Source organism: Nesoenas mayeri (assembly GCF_963082525.1).
Source record: "Nesoenas mayeri genome assembly, chromosome: 14".
NCBI classification, from domain to species: Eukaryota; Metazoa; Chordata; class Aves; order Columbiformes; family Columbidae; genus Nesoenas; species Nesoenas mayeri.
Genome location: NC_137556.1, coordinates 2672952 through 2690670, shown reverse-complemented (window position 1 = coordinate 2690670; position 17719 = coordinate 2672952). Strand labels below are relative to the sequence as shown.

General features: G+C 47.8%; 1 protein-coding gene across 1 annotated transcript; it reads left to right on the top strand.

The window, feature by feature from the left end:
- Window positions 1-15454: 15454 nt before the first annotated feature.
- DUSP1 (dual specificity phosphatase 1) lies at window positions 15455-17338 on the top strand (the record flags this gene model as incomplete). The annotated part of the gene is made up of 4 exons (XM_080352981.1): window positions 15455-15824; window positions 15947-16095; window positions 16231-16450; window positions 16968-17338. 4 exons carry the CDS (start codon window positions 15455-15457, stop codon window positions 17336-17338), a joined length of 1110 nt encoding a protein of 369 aa, XP_080209107.1.
- Between the last annotated feature and the right edge of the window lie 381 nt (window positions 17339-17719).

Here is a 17719-nt window from a genome sequence, read left to right as displayed (position 1 = left end):
TGCGTTACACAAAAGTGGATATGCTGCAATGACAAGTTTGTAAATCGTAGTTAGTTCCGTTCTCACACCACCCAATAACCTCACAATCCGTCAACTTCCTGAAGACCTTGGGAAGCTATAATTTGTGATAAAAAATGGGAGGTAGAATGTTACGTGTATATCAAAGCTGAAAATTTGCGGCTGGCTGACCTTTTCATTTTGAGCACATGCACTCATTTCCTTTATGTTGCTTACTGTTTCCCTCTCCAGCTTGGCATAATAGGAAATCCTCCATGATTGTTCTCCTTAATCAGTGGCTCCATTGTGCCGGGCCTGTTCCTTTCCACCAGCATGCAGAGGGTCTTGCCGAGCTCGGGATGGGGCATCGCTCCCTGTGCTCTCAAGCATCAGTGCCCCAGAAACTCAGACGTTTCAGTTCTGCTGCCACGGATGAGAGAAAACATGAGCGGCGTGTGCTAAATTCAGAATGCTGTCGGAATAAGGAAACAGCCCATCGATTTTTAGAAAGAAAAAGAAAAGCGAGCACTGAGTGGATTTTACAGTGATATTTCCCCGTGTTTGTGACCAGCCTTAGATGAATAATGAAAATGAAGAGGTTGTACATTTAGGTTTTTCTTTGTTTCCGTATGTGGGGTAATGTCATTTGTTGTCATGACGGTGCTAATATTCGCAAAGCCATCTGACAATTATAAAGAAGGTGCACAAATCTCTACGGCAAGAAACTTCTCCAGGAATATATTTGGAAATGCCTACTAATTATGATGAGCACATCATTTTTCATTCTCTGATTAGTTTCTCTTTGTCATCCAGTCAAGTGACAGAAATTCTATGTTGTGACCATCCACCGCAAACCGCAGGGGGTGTTGCATTTGTATACACGCTTCTTGCTAAAAATTAGGCAAGTCCTTAGAAATAAAAGATGTATTAGCAATAGCTTAAAGCAGTTTGTCAAATAAACGAAGGGCTAAAAAAGATCATTTGTATTGGTAAGTTGGTAAAGCAGAACATGAACAAAAACACAGTGAGGGGTTGGGGCTCAGGAAGAGCTGATTGTTCACCAAGTCTTATCTTTTGCTTCCTGTTGCAGCACGATCGTGTTGACATCGTATTCCTGCACACGCAATGTGCAAAAAGCTCAGGGTTTGTTATTCGGCGTTGGCACAAATAAACAAGTTTTGCTTGTTGCTATTGATTTCCTGGTCTCCTGCGTTTCTCCAATAAAGTTGGTGTTTGCGGGGTGGTCAGTCAGTCCCTGCAGACATTTCACAATACATGCATTTGTTGTCTTTCTTATCCTATGGTTTTCAAGTGCACCTTGCAATAAAAAAGATAGAGCAGTGCCCAGAAGACTTTAGTCAGCATGTAACCCATTCTTTATGCAGAAAGTTCCCAGAGAAGACCGAGGGGGATTGTATGACAGTATGGTTAACAAAAATGGAGCAACAACCCCAGGATATGGCTTCATGCATCTCTACTGGAGTCAAATCTCTAAGGAAATTAGGTTAGTGGCGGCGATGATGATGATAAATAATGCACACTCCCCTTGGATCTTGGCTGACTGTCAAGACAGACTTCCTGATGAGGAGATGCATATGTCTGTCTCCAGTGTCTTCAAGGTATCTGCAAGGCACCATTTTTTGCAATTACAAAGGGCTGCGGATGAGAACATGCACCAGAAGGAGCAATCCGGGAGCACTCGCCCCAGACTTCTGTCTCTGCTTTGCATAATTGTCCTCCTCTCCATTTCTCAGCTATTAGCAAGCCAAATATCGGAACAGCTCTGCCAGGTGCTGACAGTGGTGGCAGCAGCAACCCAGAAGCCTGGAGGCTTTTAGCTTTGCCCATCCTGCTGTGCCCTGTTTGCATGAGGATGAGACAAGAGGGAGGGAGGTCCATGTCACATCATGCTGGCGATAGTTTGGGTCACTGAATATACCTCCCCTGCTTCCAGCAGGGACTGGGACTTTGCAAGACCACATTACCAAGGGATTTTTCATGAAGAAAATGTGGGGGAGCACTGGTTTGGTTGAGAAAAGGCTGGTCTGACCCCAGACGCTGCTCGCCTCCCCAGTTCAGCTGCTGCTGGCTCCATTCCTCCCCAGTAAGGTGGGACCAGCTGCGCTCCCCTTCTCCCATAGGCCATTCTGGTTTCTAAGGCCGAACAAAAAGCACCTCAGTGCACTGGCATGTCTACAGGAATATCTTCTTTGCTGTCACAGGAGACACCAAGTTTAATTTCAGTAAGGCATTAAACAAGATAAACAGGCTTTGGCAATATCAGGACAGACCTTCCCCTAACACATGGACCTATAACACCGGTGTGTAGGCACAAACAAAATTTGACATATTTCAGTGCACTCAGGTATCGCTCAAAAATATTTCTTCATCTGCTAAAAAGCAAACAGAAGTTTCTATTTACCATCATTTGGGATTAGAATATACTTCTGTGCACTCCTGTCTAATCATGTACTCACCTGAGGTTGGGTTGAATGCTTGTTTTGGTTTATTCTTCACATGCTTGATAATGGAGAAGCAAATGCTGCTTGGCCCATCCTCTCTGAGTCTCGAGCTGATTTTCTGTTGCTCATTTTCATAATTTGATCATTGGTCTTGTGACATTGATCTGATCAGGTTTAGTCATAGCAGTATTTATCATTCTGCATGACTTGTTGAAACAACATACAAGCAAAAATAACCTTTGTTCAAGGCATTTGGTATGGATTTTTTTTTCATAAGCCACTGTTAATTGGTGTTATAAAATGGGATGACTTTTCATGACATTAATGCTAGAGATCGATTCTAGATCCATTCCCATGAATTGCTTTGTCTGAGCTACCCTAAGAAACGAGCAGGACTTGCTCCTCTGGTCTCTTCTAGAAGGGAAAAAGGTTTGTTGAGCACATAGAGCACTAGCAGGGCAGCATGGCTAAAGCCTGCATCTCAAAGGAAATTTTAAAGGAGCCTTGGTACCTAATTCCCATTGATAGCCCCTGAAAACCTTGGCAATCTCATCCTTAGCCTGCATGGAGCTGTCAAACAGAGACGGCAGATGATATGTCAGAGAGTCGCAGTGGAAGCGGCAGCTTCCCAAAGCGATGGGATGCTCAGGGTCGTGACAGGGAGGGCTGGGACAGGGACTGCAGCTCAGGTGGCCGGGGCAGAGCCCTCAGTTCTGCCTTCAGTTCGAGAGGGACCAGGAGAAGGAGCGGGCGGCACCTCCCAGGCAGCCCTGTCCCCCCAGCAGGCACAGCAGCTGCAGGACCGCACTCAAACATCTGGCAGCTCATCTCCCTACCCACATATAACGCCCTGGCACTGTAATTGCCACATAAACCACCGGGCAGCACTTTTTCCAGAAGATTTTTGGTTTTTTCAGCCTTTGCAAACAAAATCTAACTGCCCTTCTCCTACAGACAGAGAAACTGAGGCACGGAGGATCCAAAGTCACAGGCAGTAAATCACCAGGTGTCCTGGTTTCCCCTCACCCATATGAATCCCTAGAACTCAGTATCTTGTATAATAAAGCTTAGATTAGAGCCTTACTTGGAGATTTAATTAATATGTGACATGTTTTGATCCCCTTTGATGTAAGATTCTGTGTCGTTCGCTATCATATTTTAAAGTAATACCTCTAATTGTTATGCAGCAGGAAAATTAAATACAGATAATTCATTTGCTATTTTTAGGGAAAGAAGCAAGTATTTTACAGTGGTAATTTTAGGTTACAGTCATTTTCAAGAGCTGTGCGACTTCTGCTGCTGTTGAAACATTTAGAAAGTGAGGATTAGCAAACATACAGTGTGTTCTGGGATACTGGCTTTGCAGGGGTGAGTTCCCCAAAGGGGATGACTAACAGCAGGATGTGGGACATCATTTGCATGTTCTCTGACTCTGCTGCAATCATTTGTGTACTGGATACTTGAATTATACATTACACAGAAGGTCGCCCACTTGCCCGGCTGCCAGCCCTGCCGAACGGTGCACGGCCCTGGCTGAGGGCTGAGGGAGGAGGGATGATGTTATTTCAAGAAACAGTTAGTGCTGAGTTCAAAAAGAAACATCTCTAGTCACTCAATACTTTGGGGGCTTATTTACTCATTCTGCACCACTTTCCTGCTAGCTCTGGCTTTCAGGTTTTTTGCATCTGCTTCTGTTCTTTCCCTGTGATGAATGTGATGCTGTTGGTAGGTGCTGTGAGCCATCCCCACACGCTCCAACGCTCTCTCTGTCCAGGAGGGTCAGCGTGGGCAGGGGCAGATCTCCCTGCTCTGCCTGCTAAGCCTGCCTCTGGTTTTTCTTAGGGAGACAAGACAGTTCCCTGCTCTCATTGCTGCCTACTTGAACTACCTTTGTTTCTTCCCTGACACAGAGACACAGAGCGGGTGCTTTTTCTTCAATATTGCTCAGGAAAACAAACAAACAAACTACTCATAAAGACCCACAAACTTATTTTGATAGATCACCTGTCCAAGAAGTAAAATCTGAGCATCATGTCCCGTAGCAGCTAGCCTCTCCGAGAAATCATCTCCCACATATTAAAGTTCCAATGAGTGGAATACCAATCACATTTTTCTGAAACATTATTATTTTCTGTCAGTAAAATATATATATATATATAAAAGGAAATTATTCAAAACTAACTGTCAAAGTGCATTCATCTAATCATCTGATCAGCTTTCTTGCTGATCGCCATGCTGGCTTGCTGTGCCCTGGCTTCAAAGTCTTGGGGGCAATGACTGTGTTTTCCTGGCTCGTGTGTTTGCGCGGGTCCCCGGCGATGCTCTAACTCACACAAGGGTGCTTTGTGGGCTGTGTGCGGACTCAGAAAGGTCCCGGCTTATTGGAGAAGGTTCCTGAGCCATCAGGTGCCAGTCGAGGTGTCCGAGGCCCCATGGACAGGACACAATACAGCCAGCAAAGCCGGGGCTGATGGTCAGGATGGTCAGGCTCTGCCGGTGCTCTGTGCTCAGACACCCTCCCAAATTCTCTTTCCCAACCAAAAACATTGGCTTTAGTAATGACTTCCAGTCAGCTGTACTAGTTTCTGTTGCTTTCTTCTGCTTAGAGTTGGTTACTACTGGAATAGCAATGACAGTGGGAACCATTTTATCAAATACATTCTTCCAAAACCTGTTTTTACAGTTGGGATCCAATTTTCTTCAGTATTTCCATGGAGACCTCGAATCTTTTAGTTAAGAATTGCCCATTAGACCACATTCACATTTCCCATCCTTTTCCTTCCCTAAGAAGAAGTAACATGGTTGACTGGAAAGATTTTCATTTCCACCCCAGGGAAAGTCAGCGGTTGGGAAACTCAGAGCAACTGCTCTTGTCTTGGATGTGCCCACTTTGAGTGTCTATAGAGAGAAGAGATTGTGATCAAACCCCAGCCCACATGGTGCTGCTGTTCCCAGCTTAGGGGGCTGCCGCGTTGACCGGGCTTTTCCAGCCCCTTTGCCCAGAGGTTCTGGCACCTCAGTCCCACGTACTAGTGAGTCATTTGGCACAGAGGTGTGAGGGGGAGCGAGAAGGACAAAGAGCGGTCCTGGAGTCCACCTCCACTCGCTTTGCAAAGCGTGGGCACGTTTCTTCACTAAGCTGCGTGTCCCCAATAGCAGAGCTAAGCCAGCAGTGAGAAACACGCATGGGACCTTCAAATGTGCAGTCAAGGCCACGTTCCTCCACTTCTTGTGTTGTTGTAGCTTCCAGTGCCTCTGCTACCGAGCTGCACCTCTCATCATGCCATGCCTTAGATTTGGAGGTGACAGGTGCCACCTTTGCCCTAACAGGGAGAAGACAGACTTGGTTTCAAAGTCTGAACTGAAGCTGCCAAACCCCAGGTGCCACTGGGAACCTTTGGAATGACATTTTGCTCTCGCTGTGCTCTGGATGGAACTGGAGGCTCCTGGCTGACCATCAGTGCTCTCAACATAAGATGTGTGATGATGGGCAATGCTAGATCCGCTTTTCTTATTTAAGACCCAAATGTCTCCAAGATGCATTTCTGGGTGGGTGACCATGCGCCTCGCAAGCAATGCCTGCAGAAATCACAACCTCTCATCTCCGCTTAGAGTTCCAGGGTGAAGGATCTGTCCCTATAGCTGTCTGCTTTCTTTTCCACCAAGCCTGACTCCTGCCTGGTGTAAATTAATGCTTTTCCATTGACTCTAATCTGCTCTTCCCAATAGATTTACCAGGAGGACTAGGAGCACTCCACTCCTGCTTGGCACAGCACAAGCTGCTGCTCCAGTGATGGGGAGGTGACTCTGTGGTCCCTGCAGTCCCATGATGGTGCTGTACCATTCTCTGATGGACTCCAGGGACCCACGCACCTTTACACCAGGCAAGAGACTGGCCCAGAGCACTAATTCAGGTATGTTGTCACCGACACTTTATAAACAAAAGTAATGGGTTTCAGCGCAATGTGCCATCCTCCTATGTCTAAGTAAAAGATACATCACGAAGTCCTCAGGGGCAAGGTTGTGAGTAACAGCAATGGCACAGAGCCTGCAACCCAGCCGGCATGCCAAACAATATTCCAAGAAAATATTTCTAAGTTACAGAAATTGCGTAAGAGTGATTATTATTTTTAAAGTACAGAAAACGAAGTCCAGTTTCTAAAAAAGCAAACACATATTTTTAGCCTTGCTGGTCTCTTGATCTTACACTAATGGGAACCGTCTGTGCTGGGACTGGTAAATAACCTTTCGCTGCAACATTCCAGATGTTTCAAAGGCTTCTTTGCGAAGGCGCGTTTGTCTCCCTGCCTGTCACTCTCCCTTTCTGCCTTTCCTGTCCATGTTTACTTCAGGAGTATACATTCTTGTATTAAAAAGTCTTTGTTAGAAATAGCTTGTCGTGATTTTGGCTGATCTTCATTGCCTGCTAGTGGAGAATGAAAGATTTCATTCCTTAGTGTTAGTACCCAAAGGCTAAATTGGAGATTTGAGAAGGAGGCTAAAAAATCTAGACTGAAAAACACACCAGAAACTTAGTTGGAGATGGATTTCTACCTCATTTTGGTCCCTCTGAGGAGTCCAGCTATTCAATAGACACATTTATGTTAATATTGGGAGTTTTTAGTGTGACAAACTGGTCTGGAATATACAGATGTACTTTGTAGGAATGAGACACTACAAAACCTTTGAAACTCATTATGTAAGAGAGTGCTGTGGTTTGCTTTGCTGCCTCCGCTGTGCCGTATCCTGGCAGTGACTGCCTTTCCTATGCAAATGAAAACATCCCTGCACACACGGGTCTTTTTTTCACCCCTGCTGAGCTAAGCTGAGCCAGAGTGGTGGATGGAAAATAAGGGGATTTTAAACCATCCTTTAGCCTTTCTGTTCTTTCCGCCTAGAGCCTGCCTGAAATCCGATGTGTTACAGCTTCATTAATGCAGCGACTTGGGCTCGGGTACGATTAGATAAGAAAAGCCACGCTCCCCGTGTCAAAGCTCCCGCTCAGGTCTCAGCACCATGTCTGTATCACCGGCTAACGGGTGCGGCTCAGGAGCAATGAACCCTTTGCCATGTACCGTCCAGCGGGTAATTCCTTTGTTTTAAAAAACTCATGTCGCTGCTGAAGTGTGAAAGCTCCAGAGGGTAAAGGACAGTCTGTCTTTTGGTTTCTGAAGGATCTGGAGTTCTAAGGCTGTTCCTGGGGCATCATGATTGCAGCAAACTCCGATTCTCCGAGGGTTCCGCGGGCTGGGACCTACGGCAGAGCTGAGCGAGTACAGGGGCTTTAGGAAGCTCTTTGTTCTTTTGTTACCTGCTATCAAATTTGTTTCATAACAAAGGCTTCCTGAACTTGGGGGTTTTGTGTGTGTTAATACTGGTAATATGATTTAAATATTCTGATGATTCATTTCTAGTCCAGAGAGCTGAATCAGCCATGTAGAACATAACTTGCTTCTCCCAAACCGCTACCTTTTCCATCCTTTCTCGTCATTTCTATAAGAGGGTGATTCATGCTTCTCTTGTATTTACCATTTGAGAGTGTGCCCAGTCCCTTTAGCTGATTTCACTTCTAGTTCCCCTTTTGCAAGACAAAAAAATGGGTGCTGAGGAACACAAAGTGATTGCCGACCGATGTGACGTGTCCCACTGGTGGACATGGCACGTTTACCAAACATAAACTGGGCAGAGAGGAGAAAGAGAAGAAAAAATAGCTTGAATTATTAAATTGATCAGCGCTTAAATTGTGAAATTCAGCTCCTGGCTCACATTTCACACATTTTCGAAATTCTGAGTGTTCAAGTGAGGGGTTGTGTTCAAATATAATGATCTCATGTTTTGCCTGTTTAACAGTAGTCTCTTATTTTATTTAGTTCAATTTGAATTTGTTTTCCGTGAAGCTTTATTATGGTTGCGACTGGCTCAACCAATTAACTTGGGGGGGTGGGTGTTAATTATTGATTTACGCAATCACACGTCAGAGCTGTCTGTTCTCAGTGATGGCCAAAAGATATATAAGAACATAAGGAAATCTTTAAGGCAGGCCTTGGGAAAACACCTGGACTCTAGTCCCCGCTTTCCCTCTGAGACACTGTGCTTCTCAGCATAACCTTCTGGCAATCAGAAGAGTTTTAAGATGGGAGAGCATCCCTGTTTTCCCACTGCTGTCCCGGTCGGGGCTCCACAGGGTCCCCATCCCCATGAAGCTGTGACCATGGTGGGATGGTCCAGCTGCTCACGCCATCCAGGAGCTGCCCCGCTTGAAGGAAAGTCTCACCCCCCTTTCAACCCTTTCCATTTTAGGGCTCCCCTCAGCCTGCTGCTTTTATGGGATGCCTTCTCCCTTTATTGGGAAGGGAGTTTTTTACACCACAGCAGCTGTAAAAAAATAAAAAATGCTCTCTAAGAAGTGTATTCATGCGAGCGGCCCTTTGGCTGGGCCTCTGTCTAAACAGAGCTCAGCATTCTGTGCGGCGGCTGAGGTGAAATCACAGCTTGCGACAGGCTCCAGGAGCCGCAGGACGTCTGGCCACGCGTGTGGCCAAGTCCCGGGAGGAACGTCCCATGTTTGGGCAAATTCATTTGAGCCAATGCTGCTGTATGACTTCACTCCTCATTCATCCCCACCAAGAAACAGTTTGTCCAAGGCCTCGGAGAAGGGCAGCGCGAGCGCTCGCTCGGCTCACCTGGAGTTTCACAGCAAGGCGATGAGATCAGCTCAACGCTGCGCTTTATCGGGTCAAGCGGAGCGTGAGCAATGTGGGCAAGTCATGGGTGGCTGTGACGAGGCGTTTCATGGACAAAGAAATGGGTCGTTAGATCCCTCTGCTGCACGTTGTGCCCTGTCCCACTCAAGGTGACATTCAGAGGACGCTACACCGTGAGTCACTCTGCCCCGTGTGTTCTCATATATTTCTGAAAACAGCACAGTGGGCCAAAGTTTGGCTTTTTCCACAGCCTAAAGGTTTTCATATTGAAAACAGTCAAGTGTTATTCTCTCCTATGACTAATACTGTGTTTTCACTAACCGCTGTTACACACAAACATCGCCTCACTCTATCACATGAGAGAATCGTGTCATATTGCAAATATTTTAACAAACGGCATCGCAGAAAATGAATAAGCACTTCTGTATTTACCGAGATGGGGTTATTTTTTAACAGTTACAAATGAAGTACAATGATATCTGTAAAAACCTTAGAAGCTCATACTAAGAAAGCACAGAAAAAGTTAGATCAATAACAGTGGGATTCAGATGGAGTGTGTGCAATGTAATATCCACTGGAATTTCTTTGTGCTTTGCTTCCCTTACAAGTCTAGTTTTTGTATCCTCTTATGAAGTGTCACTCTTGGGTCTCCACACCGGGTTACTCCATAGTCCAAGAATGCGGGAATCGTGGCTTTTGATAACAGAAACCTCACTTTATTTCGTACAATTTATAGTTGCTTTGGCTGTGACATTGTCCCCTCCTGTCCCCTCAGCAAACAGCCCCTCTTAACACCACTAGATGGTGAGACAAGTTTAGATGCGGTGGATGGTAGGAACGGTGCAGATGAGCAGCATGGGTGCTCTGGGTGGGCCTGACGCCTGAGTCCTCGATTCCTGCACTTCAGGAGGAGGCAGAAGTACCTTTATGTCACCTCGGCAGCTTTCGACCCTGACAATCCTAAATTATTCCAAGCTGCCTATATCCACCTGATTTTATTCTTGAGCTGGGAGCAGTTGGTGTGTGCAGGGACTCTGAGTGTGAAACTCTTTCCCAGACAGGGTCTTTACACTGGGGAAACCCCGCGGTAGCTGGTTGCACTGGCTTTACAGACCCTTGCACCCACGAGCTGGTGGGAAGAGATGTAGCTATGGCTAATGGAGAACAGGTTTGTGCTCCCTCCAGGACAGGCAGCAAGATGCTGTATCCCTTCCAGCTCCGCTCCATCCTAATGGCCACAAGCCAGAGTGATCCCAGGCTCAAAATCAGCCCCTCTGCCCTTCTGTTTGTTACTGCGTGGAACGTACTTTTATGAAGCATTCATCTCTCTGTAAAGATAAGAAGAACAGAAGAATGACCCACAAACAGCAGTGCCTCAGCAGCTCTTATCTCGATCTTTATGAGAGCGGATGGTTCTGGGAATGTGAAGCTCATACATAGTCACTGCGCCCACAAAACACTGACATCACAGGACTAGCAATGAGCCCGGCTCTCGTGTTTCTGGCGAGGAGAGCACGCCTCTCCCTGCTTCTTGGCGAGAGGTACGTCATTTGTTTTCTATTCAAATTCGCCCTCCTCCCACGGAAGCCTTGCCTTACCATACTAGCCATTAGAAGATTTTATGGAGAAAATACACGTTCAAGCAGTAGGAAGAATAATTTCCCATAAGTATATTTTATGATGTGTCTAATACCTTTCATCTTGAAATATGAGATCTTTACAAATACAGTGATTTTACTGAATAAATACTCTTATGCCTAGTGCATGGCATGATTCATAGCAGATTAATAGAGGCAATTAAATGTAAGATTAAATTGCTTAAACCATTTGCCCTACTAAGCTGATCCTGGTGCTGTGAACTGTATCAGTGCCACTAATTCCCAGAGATTTTCCTTTGGAGGCAGGTATTTAATGATTTTGAATATCAAATCCATGGTATCCCAGACTGGCTGTCTAATGCCTGTAATCATGTTAAAACACAGCACTAAGCAACTTGCCCGAGGCAGCTCGGTGAGTCACTAGAGGAGAAAGCAGAACTCCTGACTTGCATTAGCTGCTCAAGCAGACACGGAGCCACTTGCAAAATTATGATGGGGAACCGTCCGCTCTGCAGACTTCTCAAATGTCTTGGGTTTCAGGCCATGAGATGCCGTATGTCGGAGTCCAAGGAGGGACCATGAGACTGACACCCCAACCCAGAGCTGGTTTTCATGCTGGCAGGACTGACCCTTCTGCCTCCTCATTCCCCCACCTCATCACCTTCAGCATGAAGATCCTAAAGCAGTCTGAGCTCAGCCAAACTCTGGCAAGAGGATTAAATCTCAGAATTTCAATGTAATGTAAAAAGTAATGTTTTCATTGTAGTATGACTCACTAATAATTCTATTTTGTTCATATTTTATTTATTGTCAGCTTTCGTTGCCAAATCCTTTTCTTTGTGTCCTTCCTTCCTCCCACCCTTCCTCCCTTCCTTCTTCCCTTTCCCTCTTTCTCTCTCTCCTCCCTTTCTTTCTCTCTCCCCCTCCCTTTCCTTTCTTTTTCCTTCTGTTTCTTGTGAATCTGTGTCTCTGTAAAATCTGTCCAAATATTTACGAAAGGAAATGTTGGGTTGTGAAACTGAATTCGGAGAAAATGTTACACATGCTGAAGAAATGCATCCAACATTTCCAAATGTTCCCACATGCATTTTTCTTCTCTGTCTCAAGTGTTGAGGCTTGATCCTTCATATCTTTATTCAGACAAAACTCGCACTGAGGGCAGTGAGATCCAGGCTTAGGTCAGGTCCAATGGTGCTGTAATTCTGGCTTTGCTGGAACAGCTCAGGACTGATTTTGGCCATGAGTGACTAGTTATAAGCCTGAATAACCAGTATTACTGGGTGACTGGTTTGTGCAATGGGCCAGTTCCAGACCAAGGGTTATCTACACTTGGCACCGAGTTGCTAACAAATTGGCATCAGTGTCAGTCACTGCAGAAGTGCCCGCAGCCTCTGTTACCCTTCCAGATAAACATCAACCGGGCTGCACGGGGAGACCCACAGCCTGTGGTGATGCCCGTCAGGTCTCTGGTCCCACTGAGACAAAGACAACGTGCTCAGGTGTGACGTGATGAACTCGTCATCAAGCCGTCTTCCCCAGAAGTCCCTAATGCCATGAATGAGGGCTCACACTCATGTGGCTCTTGCGTCGTTATGGACTTGTACGTATTTTGGCAGAGCAGCATGGGACCTGTTAAAGCCCAGGGGTTAAAGCAAAGCTGAATGCGCTCAGCCGGTCCCATCTGCTCAAATAAAGCATCATCTCCCACCCCCACACTTCGTGCTCTTGTTTCTATTATTACCCTTACAATGACATTGTGGCCTGAGTGCAAACATGGATTGTTTTGGAGGAAGGGGTTAATTTTATATTTCCTGGCTTTTGTTAAGGCAGGAAATCTAACCCTTAAGAAAGTCATTCAGTTCAGAGCGAGCTCCTAAAAGCCATTTCAGCCCCGGTTTGTATTTTCCTATCTTCCATTCTTATGGCAGGTTTATTTAAGAAAAGAAAACAAAACCAGAGTAAAGCAAGGAAATAGCTAGTCCTGGATCGTAAGTTATTAAGTACACACTGCCATATGTGATGAATTTTTTTCTTCCTGATTTGCACTGGGTGTAAACAAGACCAAATTCAAAAGTCTCATTATTACATAAGTCCATCAAAGAGCAATTACAGTTGTTGCGGAGGTAGATTCTCTTTGTGCAAGGGCCTCAGCTGAATGTCTTCCCTGCACTGTCTCAGAGCAGCCGAGGTATTTGGCCTGAAGTATCTGGCCCATATTTAACATTTTTCTGATGCTGGTTAACATTGAGACTGGAAAGGTGGTTGTCACAGAGAGCACATTTTTGCCAGGGAAGAATGTTCCAGCTCCCGACCCCACACGCTTCCCCGCTCCTGTGCTCCTGCTGGGTGATGCCTTAAATTGTTCCTGCATCACACCCCAAAGGAGCAACATGAAGTGGTGCCTGGGTATAAACCCACAGAAAGGTCGACGTCCGAGTCCGCATCAAAAGGAGGACATTTTCTCCAGGAAAAGGTGATGAATAAAGTCCTGTCTTGTGGCCATCTGTTATACCAGTTTCTGCTGCAAAACATTGGCAAGGCATCGATCATTGACCAGTTCTGCTGTTCATCTCCTTAGAAAAATCTGGGTAGGTCAGTGTTGGACAGATCGCATGCAAGGTCATCGCAGCTTGGCCATGGCCGGGTGTCACAACAATGTCACATCTGGCGAGGAGCTGGTGAGGAGCACATCAGAGGAGGACAAGCGGGTCCATCGCTGCTTGTGGCGTGGCCCACATTCCCTGGACATCTGTCACCCACCCAACCGCTGTGCCCCACGATTCACACCCAGCGATCCGCTGTGTACAGCTGCGGGGTCCCAGCAACAGAGCGGGTGACAGCGTGCTCGAGTGAAATCACTTCCCAGCACTGAAGTGTATGAGCGTTTCTCTCGCAATCTGTTCCCAACCCACTGCTAAAAGAACAACAACAAATAAATGGAATGAAAAGTGCGATCCTGTGTTTATTTTTAAGGAATGTGTTAAAAAAACAGATTCGCTTAGAGGCCGCAGTTCTGGCAAAAACCCCACTGCTCGGCGGAGCAGAGACAATCCTGCGAGAAGCACATGAGCTGGGGCTGGTGTTTGCCTGCCCGTGCCCTTCTTTGTGTCTCCTCCTCCTGGACACCCAGGAGAGCCTGGAGAGCCCTGGAGCTCTCAGGCAGATACAGAGCCCAGCTGGGTTTAGAAGGTCTGAGCTGGCTAAACACTGGGGGACATCGGTGGGAGAGGAGCTGGGAAATCTGAGGACTGATGGTTGGCAGCCTGCAAGGCTGGTGGGGCACAAGGGTGGGAGAGGAGCCCTGAGGCAAAGGATGGATGGAGAGATGTCCTCTGAACAGAGCAGCTGAAGGGAAAATGGAAAACTGCTGAAAGGGGTGACAAAGGAGCAGTGCAGCTGGGGCCAGCAGTGCGGGGGAAGGAGAGTCGGGCTGCGGGAAAAGGGCTGAAGCAGGAGAAGGTGCTGGGGGCAGCGGTGGCCGGGGACACTGAGTGGCCAGGGACACTGAGTGGCCAGCGAGGCCGGGGAAGCATCATGGGGACACAGGGGAAGTGGAAATGGTGCTGACTGGAAGCTCTGACTAAGAGACACCCGAGTGTCTTGGTGGGAGCTGGTCACCCACGGGGAAAAGAAAACTTTTGGTAAATGCTGATGCACTACCAATAGGGGGGGGGAAACAGAGCTCCCACTACTCCACTGCTGGTTACTGGGCAGCCACAACTCCCGGGGGTGTTCGCTGTGTGGAAAATGAACTTTGCATGGGCCACAGGTCTACTACATTTTTTTCCTTATGCGTAAAACATGATGGGAACAGCTCTCAAATATGAGTTTACATAATAAATGTATAAACAAATATATGTATACACATATATATTTATGTGTAGATGTGTCTGTACATGCATATATGTCTATGCATGAATACAAATATATGTATGCTTGTCTCTATACATATGTTTTAGGGGAATATGCATTCCCCGCACCTGTGACTCTGCATCCTCCTGCACTGCTGCTCCAGTGGCTTCGTGCCTGCAGCAATGCTCTGATTTCTGTGGGAAACGGGGGAGCAGCCAGTGCTGCGGGAGATGGACAAAGGGAGCCGTGGGGCAGGGGACATAAGTATGTTTATGCATGTACATACACATGTATGCATATGTGTGTATGTATATAGGTATCTGTGGGGAAGTGTGTGTATGTTGGCACCTCTATTTGTTTGTGTGTATGTATGTGTGGTTGTAGGTAAGTGTCTGTGTGTGCCTATGTGTCTATTTTTATATAGATTTTTATGTATATCTATATATGTTTATGTGTGTGTGTATAGTACCCACGTGTATGCGTGTACATGTATACGTGTATATATATCCGTGTGTGTATGCATATCTGAGGGATATATACTGCTCTTCTCACCCGTCCCCCTGTCTCTGCACGGGCGCGCGCTCCGGCTGCACATGACGTCACCCCGCCGGGGCTGGCCGCGCCCGCGCTGGCGCGCGGCCAGGTGACGTCTTCCCGGGCGCCCACGTGACGCGGCCCCATTGAGAAAAAAACGCCGGCGCTGCGCTATATAAAGCGGGCGCGGGCGTGCGGGGCCGGGCTGGGTCGTGCTGCGCTGCGCTCCGGCGGGACACCGGCACCTCCGACACTGACCGCGCTGTCCTCATCACCTTCCTCCCTCCTTCCCTCGGCCGGAGCCGCCATGGTGAACCTGCGGGTGTGCGCGCTGGAGTGCGAGGCGCTACGAGCGCTGCTGCAGGAGCGCCCCGCGCAGTGCCTTGTCCTCGACTGCCGCTCCTTCTTCTCCTTCAACGCCGCGCACATCCGCGGCTCCTGCAACGTCCGCCTCAGCACCATCGTCCGCCGCCGCGCCAAGGGTGCCCTGGCCCTGGAGCACGTCGTCCCCAACGAGGAGCTCCGCGCCCGCCTGCGCCAGGGGCTGATCCACACCGTGGTGCTGCTGGACGAGCGCAGCGCCGACCTGGAGCTGCCCAAGCGCGACAGCACGCTGCTGCTGGCCCTCGGCACCCTCTGCAGGGAAGCCCGCAGCGCCCGTATCTGCTTCCTCAAGGGTGAGTGGCCCGGGGATCGTCTCGGAGCGGAGGGGTGAGGGGTGCAGCCGGCCCGGTACCGGCTCCGCTCTCCCGCCGGCCGCGCAGCGCTCACCCGCCGCCTTCTCTTTTTCCCCCCGCAGGAGGTTACGAAGCTTTCTCGTCCGCCTGCTCCGAGCTCTGCACCAAGCCCGCCGCCCCCGCCGGGCTCAGCCTGCCCCTGAGCGCCAGCAGCGCGCCCGGCAGTGCCGAGTCGGGGTGCAGCTCCTGCGGGACCCCCCTCTACGACCAGGTGAGCGGGGCCGAGACCCGGGAGCGGGAGGAGGCTGCGTTAATGCCGAGTCCGCCGCTTTCATGCGATGAAAGGAGGGGAGGCTGTTGGGAAACTGCTCGGCGAAGTTAACCGGTTTTGTCCTTCCTGTTTTAGGGTGGGCCAGTGGAAATCCTGCCGTTCCTCTACTTGGGCAGCGCTTACCATGCCTCCCGAAAAGATATGCTGGATGCTTTGGGGATCACAGCGTTAATCAACGTCTCTGCGAACTGCCCCAACCACTTTGAAGGGCACTATCAGTATAAAAGTATCCCAGTGGAGGACAACCACAAGGCAGATATCAGCTCCTGGTTCAACGAGGCGATTGATTTCATAGGTAAATGAGTTCTCTTTATAGTCTGTTCTTTTTGGCGGGTAATGCACCCTGGGAAGTGACTTTTTGGGCATGGTTTTCCACAGTAAAGCCTATATTTGAGATTGGGGAATTTCAGACTGTAGGGGAGATATACTGGGGGAAACATTTCTGTAATTGTTTTTATTGTACTCAAAGGAGTAATCTTAGCTTCATAAAGCTGTTTGAAATCTTCAATCAAGAGGCATTGGTCTTGCAGAAAAGAGCTAGTGAACTTAAGCAGATCAGTATTAAAGTAATCTTTCAAGACTGCTAAAGTGACCTGAAGGAGCTATTAGTATAATTGGAATTGGAGCCCAGAATGAAAATAGCTCAACTGCTAGTTCCCTCTGGACAAAGGCTTTCTTTGTCTCAAAAGCACTGGGTGCACCTATTGGCTAAGGAAGGAATGGATTAAGAAAATGTAAAGCAGCAGCTTGTGCTTTCCCACCCCTGGAAGCAGTGGGACTTGTTTGCTAACTGTGTATTTTAATTCTTTCAGACTCTGTTAAAAATGATGGAGGAAGGGTATTTGTGCACTGCCAGGCTGGCATCTCCCGGTCGGCGACCATCTGCCTCGCTTATCTCATGAGGACCAACAGAGTCAAACTGGATGAAGCCTTTGAGTTTGTGAAGCAGAGAAGAAGCATCATCTCCCCAAATTTCAGCTTCATGGGGCAGCTGCTGCAGTTCGAGTCCCAGGTCCTTGCCCCAAACTGCTCAGCAGAAGCCGGTAGCCCTGCTATGTCGGTGTTGGACAGAGGAGCATCGACCACCACGGTCTTTAACTTTCCAGTCTCCATCCCTGTTCATACGTCATCCAGTGCTTTAAGCTATCTTCAGAGCCCCATCACCACGTCCCCGAGCTGCTAAAAAGCAGGTGAAAATATGGTCGGAACTCAGACTTTCTGTCTCAGAAGTGCAATAACTACAGGGACAGTGTCATCAGTCCTTGGTGTTCTGTGGGGAGCCATCCACGCATCCCAGAGCGGTCTCATAAATGGAGAGGAGCTCACCTGGTGCCAGACAACTGGGTGTTACTGGCTCTTCTGATGATTTTTCTAAAGCCAATATCTGGATGGCTACATGGAGATCAAAGGACACTGTCTCTTCCTGAGCTGTTCATCCTTGTCTTCTGTCTGTCCTAAGCCTGCTCCATGTTTAGTAGCATGCTCACCAGTATTCCTGTTCCTGGACACTCTGAGCGACACTGATGCTGTCCCCTTTTATATGATGGTCCTATTTATTTATTTT